At 41.8% G+C, this 14,590-nt stretch overlaps 1 protein-coding gene across 3 annotated transcripts in view; it reads right to left on the bottom strand.

Annotated features, from left to right (window-relative positions):
• LOC120738733 (LIM domain containing preferred translocation partner in lipoma) overlaps positions 1-14,590 on the bottom strand; it is a 183,657-nt gene that overhangs the window by 28,027 nt on the left and 141,040 nt on the right. For all 3 annotated transcript variants that reach the window (XM_040040154.1, XM_040040156.1, XM_040040157.1), the window contains one exon: positions 3,592-3,761. In XM_040040154.1, the coding sequence (XP_039896088.1) occupies positions 3,592-3,761 (170 nt within the window). The remainder of the gene's footprint in view (positions 1-3,591; positions 3,762-14,590) is intronic.

Genomic DNA, 14,590 nt, shown 5'->3' with positions numbered 1-14,590 from the left:
ACCATACTCTGCTTACGTGCTCCTTCAGCATAGAGAAGAACTGCTGCTAATATCATGTGACAGGTGAAAGTGTGAAGAAATAAATTCAGTGTGTCATTAATGTTGGTTTGCTCTTAAGACATTCCTAGACTGACTGACTTGGAGGCTAACTTGAAGTTTCCCTCTTTCCTCTCTGGGATTTTGCATTTCTCTTCAGAGACTCAACTCTCACGTTCATTCTCTAATCGCACAGAGGCGTATGACCCTGAGGATGGGAATAAAAGAAGAAGAAATTACTTTCATTAAGAAATTCAGATTTCCCCCATCCTTTTGATCTTGTGCCAGAAGAACATTTATGCTGATGAAATGCATAAATAAAGTTCTTAAATTATCCCATTCCTCTTTAGCGTATGTATCAGAGTTGGAGAACTTCCAGACAAGACAACTACAATCACACTGAGTGCCTCTGAAAAGAGATGATTTAAGAGATGGCCTGCCACTGGTTTAAACATCATGTAGCTCGGCTTCAAGACTTTACTGGTAAAATGCACATCGAGCCATTTCCTGCAAGTGAATGAAAAGAAAACTGAATAAATGTGGCACTATGTGCTGTCAGGAGAATCAGCATTACCTAATTAATATCCCTAACAAACAATAATCACCATTCCCAGACTTTGTTTAGTGACCTCTTCTGTCCTCAATGTCCCTTAAAACGCCTCTAACCCACCTTAACAAAAAATATCCTTATCATGAAGTAACTAAATCTTAATCATCTTTAATGCATGTCTTACAGTTTGGACACTGGGGTATTTTTTCCAAGAAGAAAAAGGACTGCCTGAACGCATTTGAATCAGGAGCTCTCTGAACAACGACATATATGTGCAAACACATCTGTACAACTGGATGGGTGTCACTCACTCCTCGCCGGTTTCATTTCTTTCTTCGGCCTGTGTAAAAGCACCTGTAGTCAAAGCACAGGGCACAGTTGTCCAGTTTAAAAGGGGAAACAGCGGGAGCTCAAAGACCAGGAAGAAACGGAGAAGCCGGTGCAAGAGTAGACAAAACAATCTGTTATTAAATGAAGATTGGGACCACGACCAGTCTGCCCGTGTCTAGTGCTTCACTTAACAACAGGGCGAGAGGTGACTCAGCCTGAAGCAGTCGCTGAAGCCAAAGAACAATCTCAGCTGTAGTCACCATATTTCAGCCAGCTTTTAATTATGCAGACAAGCTCAGGCTGCAGCGACCGAAAGAGACGAGAGACTGTAAATATAAATGTAGTACTGCTGGAATATTTACTGTGTTATCATATGTGTATTAATAACATCGTATTCAATTTTCATTTTGAAATATAACAGTAACCGTACTCCTCATATGACTCACTTATTTTTAAAAGAAAGCAAAAGAAAGTTCAGAGTATTACAGTTAAATTTAGTTTGTATTTCCTCGCTGCAGCGCAGTTATTTCCCATCTCAGCTTCCAGGAATGACCCGCCGACTGACACCTAATATCGCTGACAATAAGAAACATGTCCCTTCCCGCTGTGGGACCGATGACCATTTTCTACTGAAACTGAATGAGGGAAACACTTCTGCTTAATAAATTCCTCATGGTTTTGCCAGATGACACGTCTTTCCTGATAATATTGTGCAAGGAAACACTTTCATGCGTGTTGTGCAACATACTGACAAGAAAACCAGTCACAGTTTTATAAAATGGAATAAAAACATTCCAAATTAAGAATAACTCACACAAATTTCTGGCTCATTTATCCCCAATCATTTCTTCCTTTGATAAGAAAAGTGATTACTAATCGTTTAGCAGAAGTCTTATGTCATCCACAAAGAGAATTAACGCCATGTTTCTCGACTTAACCATATCTGGCTGTTCATCAGCCGTCACTGTAGACAGTTATGCATCATTTAAGAGTGATGTGTGAAGGCAAACATCATTCTTCAAACTATTAAAAATTAGATAGATTAAAAAAGGCCATGAATGCATATCTGACCTGATTATTTCAGGAGAAAAAAATGGCAGGTGGATCTATCAGGCAGTGTTGGGTGAAGATCAGCTAGAGATGAGAAGCCACAACAAGTTTTGCACCACCTGCTCATGTCTATTACAAAGGATCAAGCTGTGCCATATTCACACCAATCAGCCACAGCATTAAAACCACTGAGAGTTAAAAGTGAAACCTGGGTCTTCTTGTTACAATACAATGCTCTGCTGGGAAACTTTGTGTCCTGAAATTCACATGCATGTCACTTTGACATGTAGCACCTGACTAAACAATGCAGACCAAGCACGCTCCCCTATAGTAATAGCAGAACAAGACAATGGAATTTTTAGGAGGCTCCTGAACAGGTGTGATCCACTGAGACCCCCCTGTGCAAGCCTCTGTGCCCAAACCTAGACAACAACAACAACAGGAGAGTTTTGCTGTACTTTATCGTCACTGCTATCATGTGCCATAATAAGCATACGTATGATTTAAAACCTATATTTCAAATGTCCTGAAATTGTTTACTTGGCCACCTGGGGACAGTAGAACAAGCTTTAAAAACCACACTGAACTTGTGCGATAATCTAGCTAAGGCAGGGATTATAATCCAATAAACACACACAGGCAAGAACTCCTGCTGCATTATATTGTAGCGCCTCTGTGGGCGTCCACACAGGCCCTCGCACGCATTATCCGATAAGGAAATGTATGTCATTTGGACCCGAGTGGACTCTTGCATATTTGAGGACAGGAAAACTTTTATTCCCGTATCATATGTTCACCAAGTTGTTCTCCCTGTCTTATGATGCAGGGCTGAAACTATAGTGTAGCCTTTAAAGCTTTACGCTAAACAGCTGCCAGAGGAAAGTCGACAGGAGCGAGAGAAAAAAACAAACAAAAAAACCCTCCATCTTCACAAATCTGCGTCCATTCTGCTCGTTTCCTGCTCCTTATTTTCACTCTCGGACTCTATTAGAGTTCTGCATGATTCACAAATCAAAGCTACCTTATGCTGGGCCTCCAAAGTGCACACCTCCCATTTCCTACTATGTTTAAGCAAGCTTTCTTCTGATTGGCTGCCACTTATTAAAAGCAGGTGGGTGGTGCTTCTTTGATTGCATATTCCTATACTGACACGATACAGAGACAACAATAGTAAGAAAAAAACAGCCTTAAAGCAGGAGGGCAAGTAGGTCAGCAGTTACACGCAGCTGCAGGCCAGCTGCCTACTAATAAAATGTATTAGTCAAAGATGTTTGAGAATGTCAAAACAAGCTCAAAGAACAAACTTGTTTGCTAACCAGCTGACATTAGTTGTGTAACAGGACGAAAGTTCATTCAGGAAAAGAGACACAAGAGAGTTTCACTGAATGACCAAAAACAAAACGAAGCCAATAAAGAAGAGGAAATGAAAATGTGTGTGTGGTGAGAGGTGGCAGCCCTCTGGGCTTTGATGAAATGAAATGTGGTTGCCTGAAGTGAAACCTATGAAACATTCCAGGCACAGCGATACCCGATGATATAATGTGCACTTTTAAAACGCGGACGCATGTAGTGAGCCTAAGTGAAGTGTTGAGGCAGGTGGATTTAAAAGAAAGGAAGCTGCTTACAATATAGCAAGGCTCACAGTACGCCTTCTTCTCCACAGCATAGAAGGGCTTTCCACGCAGCTTGGTGCTGCAAGTCATGCAGACGAAGCAGTCGACATGGAAGACCTGGTCCATGGCAGTGCAGCCGGTGCCTTCACCCACTACGTTCTCTCCACAGCTGGCGCAGCGCCCTGGGGAGAGGAAGAGGAGGAGAAGCTGAGAAAAGATTCCCTCTAAAACCACAGATTTTTCACTTCTTAAAGTAAATAACATCAGTGATCAGTAAGGCTAAGAATAACGCGCAAACAACATAAAATGTGGTTGTAATGGAGAGCTGAAACGTGTGACTGCTTCCATTCACTGCAATTGGTGCTTGACCTTGTGAGCGGCATCCTACAGTGCAGCAAATCTCTTACTTTCAGCCTAAAATGCAGCCACGCCGAAAGCAACACTCTTAACAGGTTTCTTAGAAAGATGTGAAAATAAGGATCATGTATATATAAGGTAACAGATACAAAGAGAGGACGATGTAGAGCTGCAGAGAAGCATCACGAAGCCAGCGGTACAAACAATGGCTCTTGTTCTTTGAGTGGGAATCTGTGCATGAAAATAATTAAAGAACACAGCTAAAACTCTCGGTGTGCACTTTGATGAGAAACATGGGACAGCGCTTTAAACTCTGACATCCATTCATCCATTTTTCTTTTCCAATTAATTCTGCAACTGCAATTCAAGAACCAATAAAAGTTTAACCTTAACTATTCCCCATGTGTAGAGAAACCTTGGCAGATTTGATTTCAGGTATCACACGACATTCAGACGGAATGAACTCTAAACAGCCATGAAGCCTTCACTCCCTTTAGAAATCCTAGAGGTTGTTAAACCAGTGTCTTTTATGATTCTTTGATTAGCCCAGCCACGAAGGGGTGGGTGAGCGGTTGGGTTCACAAGCCTAAGCCCGGATAAATGGTTATGGTTCTGATCAGGACGGGGATTTGGTGTAAAATCAGACATAGAGAAAAGAAACTGTGATGATTGGCTGCAGTGACCCCTGAAGCCAGCTGAAAGAAAGGCGACTAAAGCCTCTGCTGAAGGCTCTGCTTAGATCTCTCTTGTAAAAGAGATTTTAATCTGAATGAGGCTCCCTGCTTAAATAAAGATTTGTATATACCCGCCTCACATCGCGGGGGAGCTGGATCCCATCCCAGGTGACACGCAGCATGAATAAGAGAACATCCCAGGACTAACACTGAGATACAAACAATCATTCTCAGTTGCATCAACACCTACAGACATTTTAGAATCACAGTTGGCTCAACGTGCATGCCTTTGGAAAGCTGAGAAAACCCAGAACCTTGCTGCTGTAAGGCGACAATGCTAACCAGTGTGAAAGCATGCCACCCAAGGCATTTTTTTCTGCCGCACCTCATTCCCACCTTATAGTTAGTTTTGAGGACTCTGGCAATGGGAGTCTCAACATAAGTCTAAGGATCCATGAAGAATTAAGAAAACGAATTGGTCAGTGAACCAAAAGGTGACAACGTTTACCTGCTTTCCAACATTTATCAGCAACACTGTGCAGTAAACAAAGAGGAAAGTTGAGCCACTGAATTTATAGTAATTTGATATGAGCGTTAAGTAAATTCTACTAACGAGAGCAGCCGGCAAAGAGCCAAAAAAGGAAAACAAGAACTTGAGAAACTACAACCGAGCGTTGAACTTAAAAGCGTTTTGACATCTAAATCGAGGATCCGTAGACCGAGCTTTTGTCCACGCGTCACCTCGCGCTCCCTCGTGCCACGAAGCTGGAAGCTGTTCCTTTAAAGGCTTCATTTCCTGACATCAGGGGCGTCTAATCTTCATTTCTATTTCAAACACTGGATAAGGAAGGATTAAATAATATAATTATGCCACATTAAAGAAAGCATACACATCACCAAAGAGTGACATCTGTTTAAAAAGTTGAGCATTAAATGATAAAAGAAAACTTTAGAAGTACAACGAAGTCTTTGTAAAAGGGGCACAAGTGAACTGATATTATTGCTCCAGAAAGAGGCTGATTGCATATTGCGGGACATGGCATTTGGATATCTTTAATTGAGTTGGAGATATCTTTAATTGAGTTTAAGATGTCCTCGACTCAATGCAAGTTATCTTCAACCCAATTAATAACACTGTCAATTTAATTACTGGTATCTTACAATAATAGGGTTTAAAAAAAGATATCTGAGAATGTTTTATTTTTTACACATCTGAGGACAGATGCAATCTCACAGAGCAAGCTTGATACAGTATATTTAATTAATTCAAGTTCAGTTCTGTGGATCATTTTCCTTCCCTTTTCATTTTTTGCTTCATCTAAAGGCTGATTTGGGCGATGATTGACACTCTGTATGTTCTGAACAGAGCGGTTCGAGCGTGTTACACAGAGGCGAGACACTAACCGGGGGGAGATAGAGTATCTGATGCTCGCATTTTCACAGTTCCACTTGCTGTTTTCATATCAAAAATTCAAACGGAGTGTAAAGCGGATTCTGTCTCAGGTATCAGCACAACTTTTGGAAGTCATATGTTGCTGAGATCAAATATCTGCTTGACTGCGAGGCTTGCAAATGGTATTCTAATGTCACATAACTCATTATCTTATCACTGCAAATGGGGGAAAGTTGCTTAAAGAATGAGCGGATCCACAACTTTTTTCCCCTTTTCCAGCAACATTTTGAAATCATTATTAGAACACTGAACATTAGATATTTTTGTTTCTTGTATTAGATGACTCAGGATTCATTGAATGAGGAAACTGACATTTCCCTTCTAAAAATTCTTGTCACAGCAGCATTTTGTACATTAATTTAGCGACTTCTGTCATCCAGGGCGACTTATAGCGCAGACAGGTTTTCATAAAGCCTGCCACCGGTTTCATCTGCTCCCACAGCTCTATCCACACCTCAATTATGGCTGTGTTACCTACTGTACAGGGAGGCAGATTAAACAAACTAGTGAAGGCACGTCTCGGGGGGACATGTGGGTGTCAGTGGAATCACAAGCAGGGTAATCACTTCAGAGAGCCAGAGGGAAAGAGAAAGGGAGAGAGAGGGAGCGAGAGACAGAGACGGAGCACGCCGAGCCTGTTAGTGGCTTCAGATCACAGGCCATCTTCAGTGAGTGGATGAGAATGCCAAACATGTCCCACAGGGCTCCCACTTTAAATAGCGAGAAGGAAACCTCTCGGAAATCCTTTTCCTTTTGGCAGTCTGTGATTGCGAAGGCCCTCAGGAGCTATTTGTGCACGGCTGCGAGTGCAGCGTACACAGTTTCACACCAACACACACACACACAGGAAGAAAAAAAACAAAACATCCCTCTGCGTCTGACATGCCACACGTGTAGACGAGTACATACAAGCGCAGACACATGTATCATATAGTGTACGCGTGCCCACAGACACGCCGTGCCACGCTGCGCGCAGCCCACACATGATTTCACATCAGCGTGGAACAAAGAGCAGCAGATCTGAGCCTCTTTCAAACTACTGTACGCCTTCTATTCCTATACATTTCACATTTTAATAACAAGCTAAAGGCGGCGTTTTAATGCAACTGTGTATACAACTGTTTATTATCACACATAATCAGCCGGCTCCCTTTTTTCTCTGTTAGACAATGAAAGAAGCAGCAGTTCACACTAGAGCAGCTGAAACCAGAGATTTCTTGCTGGATTATTGACATGATTACTATAATAATGGTCGATCCATTCAACTGATTGACTGACTCATCTCCTAAGCTCTGATTTTAATTGTTAGGAAATAAGTGTTTTGGATTCCAGCTCCTCGTGTTCTCTCACGACAAAAATCGCAGATGGAAATGATGATCTAGTTTTTACCTTCTTCAAAGAGGTTATATGGTAAGGTTTTTTTGACCGTTTTGTTACTCAAAAAGCCGTGGACATATTTATAAAATTCTACCAATTTGAGCAAATTAGAAGTAATTCCATTCAGATCTGGATCCAGGAACTTTTTGAAGGGATTCTTCACCACTGAGAGACAGGCTACATCTTCACATACACATTTTAAACTGAAATAAGAGAAACTGACGGTCTATTTCAGATCCAGATATCTTTTCTACACCCTGAGAGTCAGAGCACGGTGCCGTAAAAATATAAAGCCTTTCAATGCATCTGTAACTGCTTTTATCAGCAGTCTTACTGTACGATAATGGAGACGAGTGCTGTGTTTTACATCAATAATTTCACACGTGTGCGATGGAAATAAGCATTTTCAATTTTTAGACACTACTTCAATTGACTTCTTGAATAATACAGGACAGAAATTGAAGCAACATCGTATTTACCCCCGTGGAGATGATCCCAAATACTTTCGAACTATTTCAGCTGGGCATAAAGGAATCATGAAAGGCCTCACCGCTCCCCAGCGTCCCTTTGCGCGGGGAATGGAACCAGAGTCTTGATATCAAAACTTCAAATACTTCCTGTAGAACCAATGCAATGGTGACGGGGTGGGAGGGGGGAGTTCATTTACACTTTACTCACTTTCTTTCCTTTCATTCTTCAACCCTCAGAAGTGTCTCTTCTCTGTTACATCGAAAGTCAAAAGAAGGACTGAAGAGAAAAATCTTTTCTTCTTTTCTTTCTTTTTTTCTTAAAAAAAAAAAAAAAACGAGGCACATTCCCTGTGAGCTATAGAGGCTTAGAATGGTTAGACAATTTAATTGGATAAAAGGAAAAGATTAAAGAGGCCCTGACTCTGTTCCATAAATAATTGATTTCTAATGTATTTGTAGTGGCAGTGAGACGCTGTTGTTTGGGATTGGGGAATGTTGAGTGGCAGAACGCTTCAGATTTCCCTCAGTCTTTGCCTTCTTTGTTTTTTCACGCCGTGATATTGAAGCGGCATGAAAGGCAGAGAGGGAGCACACTTGCAGCTCAATTTGATCTTACATCGTCAGAAATCAAAGATCGTGCATGTAAAGAAGGATCGCAAGGAACTTTTTTTTTTTTGTGGGAGACCAAACTTTTCGCACTATGTTACTAAAGAATACAATTCTGCTGGCGCAACCCTTGCAAACCCCAAAGGCAGAGCCAGCGACTGCAGCTCGTATCCAAAACTAATAAAAGAACCGCAAAATCCATTTTGGGACTTCAACTAAAGTTTTGTGCTTGGATTAAAACATCTGATAGACATGGTGGTAAAAACAGAAAAAGCATCTAACTAAACTGTGTGTGTTGTGTTTTGATATTAATAAAAAAAATGTAAAAAAAAAAAAAAACAAGGGTTAAAATAAATAGAATTAAAAGACACCAAACAATCACATGACAATTAGAAATGGTCTTGCATTACAGATAATAAAAAGCCTACAAAATAGCATTAATTTACTGTGACAAGTTGGAAAAAGGTAGGCTGAATAAGCGCACAAAGTTGTGCAAGTTCTTCACGCTTGGAGACATAAACAACAGGACAGTAGGAAGCAAGTCTGTCGAACACATTAGGAGTGTGACTGCTAGCTACTCGAGTGCCAGAGGCCGTGATTTGTGCACTGTTTCGTCTCTTTCCCCTCTAGGTTAATCTACTTTGTTGCTTCAGATTGCCCTCCATGCTGCCTGACAATGCTGTGGCCTTCAGTTTCCTTGGAATGACAAGAGAAATCGCTGTCATCGCTACACTTCAATCTCTGAATGCCTCTTTCCTAACCCCTGCCTTTAATATCATTCCCAATGTCAGCAAATAGCAATCTGCAGAACTGCTGCGGCGATGGTGGAGGATGGAGGATAGGCGAGCCTGTGCCACTAAGCATTACAGCTCAGCCTGTCAGGGCCCACGGCGGCACAGAGAAGGGAAGGGGGGGGGCTGAGTGTAGGTTACATGTTTTAGAAGCAGGTTGGCAGGAACGACGTGGAGGGGTGCCAGGGAGCGAGCGGGGCTGGCGAATGGGGTGAAAGAGAGAGAAAGCGGGGAGAGGCAGGGGGACAGGTAAGTGTGTTTGCAGCACAATATTTGTACAAGCAGCGCGCGTGTGTTGATGTGCTGTTTATCCGCACTGGGCCGTGCGCTCGTAAGTGTGCCTGCGTTTGCGTGCATGAGCGTGCGGATGTCTACTCATTCCTGAGGTCAAACGCTCACTCACAAATGAAATCTAGCAACGTGAGTGCCCGGAAGCCTCAGCTGGGCTCGCACGGCAGCTGATCTTGCAAGCCTCAGTGGAGCTGTCTCAACGAGGCAGGATAGCAAGCGCCGAGCCTGGCGGGGGAGGACGGGGGAGGGGAGAGCAGGGTTGTAGAGGGGATGGTCACCTCACGTGAACTGCTGCCAAAAAGCGGGCTACTGTCGCCGGCTAAAGAAGCCCCATGCTGGCACGCTGTATCAGCTGAGAAACTAGAAAGCAGCGCGGCGAGGTCAGCGGCAGTGAAGATAATGAGAGCGAAGAGGACCAATAAACTCTGGTGAGCTGGAAAACCAGCAACCCTCCGCCACCCCCCCCTGCTCAAAATAGAAACAAATGACTGAAAATCAGTTGCAAACAAGATGATGACATGGCAGAAAAACTGCTAAGATCTCATTCATAAAAGAAATGAATTATAGACAGTTGAAATAAAGCAGAGCTGTCGGTTTTTGTGGAATTTCTACAATCTGGCAAATTTATTTACAGATTAAGATTCAAAGCATTTCACGTTATTTACATGAGAAAAAGGGTCTTAGAAGTCAAATCCGCAGCCTCACACTGACATGCATACAGCATTTTTCTTATAAAAGGCAGCTATGATGGATCATCCGTGGGTATTGTGTCGTACAATTCAGCCTCTTGCAGTCGTACATTATAATCCACTGTAGGTGGTATAGTGATGCATGGGCTTTAGACAAGTTGCCATGTCACCAGACTGCCTCGTATGCTGCCCTCCTCCCCCTGGGTGGTCTGTGACCTCCTTCCAGCCGCATTATGCTTTTCGATCTCGTTGTGACTGCTCCAACGTACATATACACAGAGTCCAAGACAGCACAACAAAGTGGACACTTAGCCACTGTACCTGAAGGATGTCCTCACATAGAAAAAAGGGCTGAAACCACAATGGATTTAGGAGATTTTTGTCAAATGCTTTGCTTTTAATTCTTTCAATGCTTCAATTTAAACTTATAATCCTTAAGATTTCAGTTCTGGTTGATTTAGCAACACCTGTGGTTTCCATGGTAACATCAAGTGCAGTATAACAGTACAATGAGTGAACTGTTGCTTTGCCAGTAATAACACAGATGAGAACCTAACGTCTGCAGAGCAAACAAACTGCTGTTGTTTTAATAAAGATGTCACCCACTGAAGCCTTATTTGTTTTTTAGATGACCGACATGAGCGCTAGGAAGCTTGGTCAGAAAACGTACAAACAAAATACTAGAATTTCACACATCGGGACTGGAGCACAGACTTGGACTAGTTAATGGTAAGCCACAGTATTTGTCAGAGAAGGCCATAAACACTGTGGAGAGGTCCAGTCTACAGGCTTAGCTGACAGTTAGCGGTCAGTTGGCACCAATCTGATGAGCAAACTCTGACATACCTATAACGAAGTACACCACAGTAAAGGGCATTATTAAGTTTAATTTAGTGAATTAATAGTTTATATAATGATCACATTAAAGAACCATTTTTAAATGGATGGTACTGCTTTTTCCCTCAGCTCACTTAGTGCTGACAGGGCTCACTTAGATTAAAAATGAACAACCACAGAAAGATTATTATTATTATTCTACTTTTCATCTTACTTTTAATGTATTTATTTATTATTTGCCCTGATTGTTGTTGATCCGCCTTGACATGCAAAAGTGTTTGTGATTAGGGGTTGTGTGAGTTTGACTGTGTGGGAAAGCTGAGAAACATCAGCAATTTTGGGGGTCTTATTCCCCTCATCGCCAACCGACTGCCCCTCCCTGAGCCTGGTTCTCTTGGTGGTTTCGTCCTTTTATAAAAAAGGGGTTTTTCTTTTCCACTGTTACCCACTGCTTACTCACAGGAGGTGGCCTGATTATTGGTGTTGTCTCTGTATTATTGTAGGGTCTTTACCTTACTATAAAAAGGGCCTTACGGCATCTGTTGCTGTGATTTGGCGCTATATATATAAAACTGAATTGAATGTTTAATTAGGAACATAAAAAAATAAGACATTAATGCATAAAATATAAAACACTAGGTTTACAAGCCCAAACACACTGTTAAACTGTTGCAGCAACGTCGGACTCTGGGCTTTACTTTGAGCACTGACGGTTGTTCTGTGCTCCTTTACGCCAGCTGTGGAAAACGCTGTGCAGCAAAGCTCAGTTTTCTGGTCCGTATCAGCTTTTACTTAATCATTTATAACATTTATATTTATAAGTTCAGCGATGTTTATTATTGAAATTACAAAAAAAAGCTTTAGAGCTTGTATAGATGTCACTTGTGGTTATTTTATCAGTATCAACATCTAATTAATGGCATACACATGGCGACGTGTTCACCAGTTTGGATTATCTGTTTGGATAACTGGAAACCCTTTTGGTGGATATGTGTGTCTGTGTGTGTGTGTGTGTGTGTGTGTGTGTGTAAATGGATAGATATTGCCTTTGGGCTTGATGAAGGTCAACAGGATCAAAACTTTGTAAGTGAATAAATGTAAAGCGAAACAGTGTTCAGGAGATTCGTTCAGCTGTCATCCAATATTTCATCATAATGCACAGCTCTCCCTACCCGTCACTCAAACTCACCATATCTCAATAATAATGCAAATTTCAAGCCTTGATACAGTTTAAAGAGTTGAGTTACATAAAGAAAAAATAATCCTTCCCTGTACAGTCTCTACGAAGGGGGAAATCAAGTAAGCATTTACCGTCAGTTATGTCTGCGCTCAGACGGGGCTTTCCTGCACAAGAAAACTTTGGTGCACTCCAGACAGAGCCAAGGAAAATCAGCAGCACTGTGCAGCAGCAGTCTCTGGCACTTCCACATTTGCTTCATCTTTCAGCCTCAGAGGTTGCTGCATGCGCACAACCAGTAGTCCTGATCCGTTGAACCATATTTCACCGATGGTGCACTTTGTGTGGCCGCTTCACAGTACAGCGTTAGTTTTTAATGCGTTTCATGTTTTTAATGTGAGGCAGGTAGTTTCAGCAGTATCAGTGGGGCTGACATAAATGGAGTTAAATTAAAAACTGTAATGTTGGATTAAAAGCACAATTCCTGAATCGGAGACGGGAGCTCTTAGCCATTCTGGCACGAACTGTGAAAACTACTACGCGGGGAGTTAATTAAAGGAAATTTGAAAAGGAGAAGAAAAGCGTTCCAATTAAAACTGCAAACAACTTATATTTTTCAGATTTTATTTAAAGCGCTGACATTTTAATGCATTATCACTTTGCACCTGCTTGTTTACTGGAGCTTTCCCCCCGTCTGTATTCACCCTAAATGAATATTAAAAATAAAGCGATATTAAACGAGTCACCTTCAGACATTAAGTGGAAACAGTTATCTGTTTTCGGGAAGCTGGTTGGCCAAAGGCATTTTCAGACTGTGGAGGTGGAGTGCGGTGGGGTAGCGTCTTTTTGAGGCAGCAGAAAGGTTTTCACTCTGACACACATCCCATTTGTTATGACATGTAGAGGCACATCTAAAAGCAAACTCCTAAGAGGTTGCTGAGGGCGACCTCAGTAAAATGCAAATGAATTCCACCAGAGTATCTTAGACAATGCACAAAGCTGTCTAAACTGGAAGCCTATTAATCCATTAAGTTGTGATGCTCAGTTGCGTTCTGAAGAATTAGAAGCAGCTCCACAAGAGCACGCAGCGTGAACCCAAACTTTTTCTGACCCAATTACCTTAGCCGATCTGTTCCTCTGACTCCTCTGGACGGCACTGGAGCTACACTGCCATTTGTATCTCTTCCAAGATTCCTCATGAACTTTTCATGTGAGGTGCCTTATAAATTATGGGGGCTCTTCCAGCTGACATTATGCGGGAAAAAAATGGCAAAGCCTGCCTTTTCTTCTCTGGCTCTTATCATAAAACAAAGGCTAGCTCAAACCAGGAGGAAAGGCTTTCCTGACAGCTCAGAGTCCTGCGTGGAGTACAGTATGCCCATATGAATCTCTCTGCTAATTTCCAATGACTGTCTGTTAATAACATTTATGCCACTGCTCAAAAATCGCTCTGTATAAATATTGATTGGATATTAAAATTTCACCGTTTTCCTAATTCTATACAGTGGAAACGCTGAAAGTCGGCGATCACAGGGAGGAATTCTCCACTTGTCATTCGGGTGTTAAAGCAGAAATAAAAACAGATTCTCTGCGGCAGAAGGAACTACACTGCATAAGTATCATCATCACTAATTGTAAATAATGCAGAGCATCTCATCCTTTCAATTATTCAGCTTTATGTCCTGGTTTTGGTTGACAGAAATGTAGTGATGACAAAATATTGTAAGTTCCTCTGATGCACAAATGCCAAGGCATCTGTACTGCAAGCTGAGTAGCTGTGTCTTATTAGATTTCCACAAACACAGTACACCTACGCACAATCTAAGTGGATTAAATATGACGGATGATGACATTTGGAGAAAAGGCTCTTTCAGATTACTCAAATCTAATCTGGAACTCTAAATCAGGACTAATCAGTTGCTTTTCAAAGAAGCTTCAATCATAGGGGGAATTTCTGGCTTGCAAACTGGGTTTCTCGCAAGAAAAGCCGTTCTTTTATAGTGCATCATTTTCAGGTTTTTTTTAACGGCTTGAGGAGCGTTTGCATTTGGGAATGGCTGCTTTTTTAAATGTCGCCGCAGAAAGTCTTCAAAGACTTGTCCGGCGTAATTGCTGGACTGCAGCAGGAAAGCGTAATGATGGTGTGGTGCTCCGCTGAGTCTAATGAAAAGTTTCCTGGTGACATCACAGAGCCAGAGTATAACGTTAATTCAATTCAATTAACCCCCTCTGGACCAATGAAAACTCACTACGGCTGTTTCAGATTAGAAGCTCATCAAAGACATTAGT

Source organism: Simochromis diagramma, unplaced genomic scaffold (assembly GCF_900408965.1).
Source record: "Simochromis diagramma unplaced genomic scaffold, fSimDia1.1 OVJJ01000026.1, whole genome shotgun sequence".
Lineage (NCBI taxonomy): Eukaryota > Metazoa > Chordata > Actinopteri > Cichliformes > Cichlidae > Simochromis > Simochromis diagramma.
This window is presented reverse-complemented; position numbering and strand designations above follow the sequence as displayed.